We start from the raw sequence: 3,968 nt of genomic DNA on the forward strand, positions 1-3,968 counted from the left end.
TATAACAACGACAATGGTGGTATGGTGGGGGTTGGGGTGGGTAGGTGTGACGATGATAGTAGTGACACAATGGTTAGTGGTGGGTTGGGGTAAGGTGTGTGGGGGTTGTGACCATGACAGTAGTGTTGTGGTGGAGAGGAGGGGGTAGGGTATGGGCATGATAGTGACAATAGTAGCACGATCGTAATAGGGATGTGTGGTGGGTAATGGAGGGTTGGAATGGAAATGAGACCTGTCTTGTTGGGGAACCCGGTGTAGCCGCCCCGGCGGGGACCGGGATTCCCCGTAAAACCGGGGATCGAGGATGGGGATCCCCGAAAATTAAAACCCAGGGATGGGGACATGGTCGGGTAATGTGGTCCCTGCGCTACCTGGTCCCCGAATATTAAATATATTATATCTATTTATTATTAAACATATTATTTATAAAGAACTAGATTTAATATCTTTTAAATTTAAAAATAGTACTTTGACATTTCTTCTATACATTTTTTTTCAGAGTTGTTTTACCTTTTTTAGATAAAAAAAACGTAGAAAGTCGAAAGTGTTTGATCTAACATTTACGTATAATGTTGTAATTTTGTTCACATATGAACATTTGATACTCTATAAGAGAAAATTTTGAAAATATGTGTGATGTAAACATGGACTATTGTCCATCGAGTGTGGTTTTAACACATTTAATTTAAAATATATTATATTAAAGGATAAAAATTCTCCGATTCCCCAACAGATGTGATCATATTCTCCGGTGGAGATAAGGAGGAGGACGTAGATTGGGATTAGGGATGGGGATTGGACTTGGGATCCTGGTCCCCTTCCCATGACTACGGGAGGTGGGAGTGATGAAAACATTAGTGGCATGGTGGTCAGTGGTGGGTTGGGTGCTGGGGTATGGTCGGTGAGGATGGGTGGCGGTTGTGATGGTGACAATAGTAATGTGGTGGGGGTTGGGGGGTTAGGGGTGGGGCGTGAAGGTAACAATATTAGCATGGTCGTGGTGGGGGCAAGGGATGGGTGATGGAATTCAATTTCTTTACTTATGTCATAGAATGATCAATTCTTTGATTTAGAGAATTCAAAGAATTCCTTTCATTTCAATATGTGAACCAAACAAAAGAATTGGAATTTGGTCAAAGGAATTAATATTTCCAGTTCTTTTGAATTCCTTTAAAGTTTGTGAATCAAAGAGCACCTTATTTCATAGAATCTTATTTATTAAGTATTAATATGTTACATTGAACCTTTTAGATTGAAGATGATCTTCATTGTGCAGTTATGTTGATCATTTAATATATACTTACACCGATGAAATATACAAATACGGATCACCTAAGTCGTATATAAATTCAAATAATTGTGCATATTGCCAGATATCCAAAAGTAGGATACTGACTACGGTTGTATAATCGAACTCATTGAACTCGTAGGTGAGTCTTTTTATCTATGCATAAATGTGTATAATGATAATAAGTGAAAAATTAGAATATGTAACATATTTATAAAATGAATAGATATTGAAATTGATCTCTTGTAATGCTTCAAGATATGTAAGATAAAACAAAATCATGCATCTTTTATATTTATATTTGAATTTTGACAGATAGAATGTATCAATAAAAATGGCACGATAACATTTCAAGATGGACCCTCTGTTGAAGCGGATATCATATTCCATTGCACTGGGTAAGACCAACATATATAATATCCAAAAACACAAAAGCATATAATCTTCTTATGTCGTGTGTGTGTGTATAAATATACATATAGCCATAGGTTCATTTGAGAAGAAGTAAGTATTTGAGAAGTACATAAGTGATCCTAACCCTTTATCTTGTCAATATTTGCGGCTTTAAGTATGAATCAACACATAATTCATCGCATGGTATGCGGAAAATAGAAGGGTAGTTTCGTAACTTTTAAAAACATGCGGCAAACAAATGCATACGTGAACTCGTGTGTAATTCACATATGAACTATTTAACTTATTCACATATGAACCTATATGATTCATGTATGAACTAATTAACTAATTCACATATTAACTAATTAAACTTATAGGTTCACACATGCAGGTGTTTGCCGCCTATTTGTAAAAGTTACGAAACTACCCCTTTATTTTTCACTTGACCAATCAAAGCCACAATCTTGGCCAGTCAAATCTGCAGTCTTTATCAAGTTAAAGCCGCCTTCTTGACCAATTATGACATTATGAAGCGTTAAGATCACTTCTTACTTCTCAACTACTTACCACATCTCAAATGAAACTCTTTCTGTACATACATGCATACATACATGCATATATACATGCATACATACATACACACATACATACACACATACATACACACATACATACACACATACATACACACATACATACACACATACATACATACATACATACATACATACATACACACATACATACATACACACACATACATACACACACATACATACACACACACATACATACATACACACATACATATAGGGTTGGGTTCTAGTGAGAAGAAGAGTTAAGGTGAGAATCGTAAAAAGAGATATCCATCCTTGGATGAACATTAGGATGAGATGCACTGGATCAATTCCCGTGAGAAGCACAATTCATGGGTGGAGAAGAGATTATAAGTGATCAAGGTCCAGATCCCTTCTCACGCTTCTCACCTTACTTATCCTTTTACACTATCCTTTGCATATATATATATATATATATATATATATATATAGGGTGGGGTTCACGTGAGACCAGCTTGTTTTCGTGAGACCCGTGAGACCACATTTTTACACGTAACCTTCACAGCAAAAACACTGTGAAGGTTTTAAAAAGTCACCTTCACAGCATTTTGCTGTGAAGTTTCAAGTGTAAAATGTTGGTCTCACGGGTCTCACGAAAACAGGCTGGTCTCACATGATCCCAAGTCTATATATATATAGGGTTGGGTTCACGTGAGACCAGCCTGTTTTCGTGAGACCACCCTGTTTTCGTGAGACCACATTTTTACACTTTAAACATCACAGAAAAACAATGTGAAGGTAAAAAGAACCCAAACCTTCATAGCAAAAACATTGTAAATTTTACATCACAGTGTTTTGTTGTGAAGTTTCAAGTGCAAAAAAGTGGTCTCACAGGTTTAATGAAAATAGGCTAGTCTCATGTGATCCCAAGTGTGTGTGTGTATATGTGTGTGTGTACATATATATATATATATAGGGATCTTCTTTAAAGAACTCATGAAATTGTGATAACCTTTAGAACTAGTGCATCAAGTGACATTTCATATGATTTTTTTCATCTAAGACTAAAATCTAGAATATCAATTAGCATATATTTGTTTCCCAATGTGTTCTTTTCACATGTATTTGTTTCATAATTTGAACCTTTTTAACTTGTTTGTGAAACAAAAGTTACACGTAAAGGAGTTTCAGTATGAACCGCACACATATGAAGCAAATATATTGTGAAACAAATATATGTTCATCAATACATTAAATGCTAACTTTAGATGAGAAAAATAATGTGAAACAATACCTTAAGATAATAGTTTCCATGGCTATCACAATATATGAAATTCTCAAATGATTAAGCTACTATCTATACATATATATTATATATATACACATGTATTATATAAATACACATATATAGACATATTATATATGTGTGTGTGTGTGTGATATAGAACTCTGAAAAATAAAGAACCGAAGAATCTATCTAAAAAATTGGATTCAGATCACGCAACGATTGTGGTTAAAAAAACTGGTTGTAACCATCTTTCTTAAAATAGAAATATTTCCCCATGATATTGAAAATCAGTGAAATACCAGAAAATGGAATAAAACAAAATACACCAAAAAACGATCATTTTGTTATATTTAATTTGACATCCATTTTAATATATTTTTTCATCTGTTTTTTCATGGTTCCCAGGGTTATTTTTTCAAGGTTCCGTCCGGATCTCCCC

At 34.8% G+C, this 3,968-nt stretch overlaps 1 protein-coding gene across 1 annotated transcript in view; it reads left to right on the top strand.

The window, feature by feature from the left end:
• Positions 1-3,968, top strand: part of LOC112526667 (flavin-containing monooxygenase FMO GS-OX5-like) — a 12,315-nt gene that overhangs the window by 6,092 nt on the left and 2,255 nt on the right. The window contains exon 4 of the mRNA XM_025137044.1: positions 1,604-1,686. Coding sequence (XP_024992812.1) covers positions 1,604-1,686 — 83 coding nt within the window. The remainder of the gene's footprint in view (positions 1-1,603; positions 1,687-3,968) is intronic.

This window comes from Cynara cardunculus (genome assembly GCF_001531365.2).
Source record: "Cynara cardunculus var. scolymus isolate 2C chromosome LG 14, CcrdV1, whole genome shotgun sequence".
Taxonomy (NCBI): domain Eukaryota; kingdom Viridiplantae; phylum Streptophyta; class Magnoliopsida; order Asterales; family Asteraceae; genus Cynara; species Cynara cardunculus.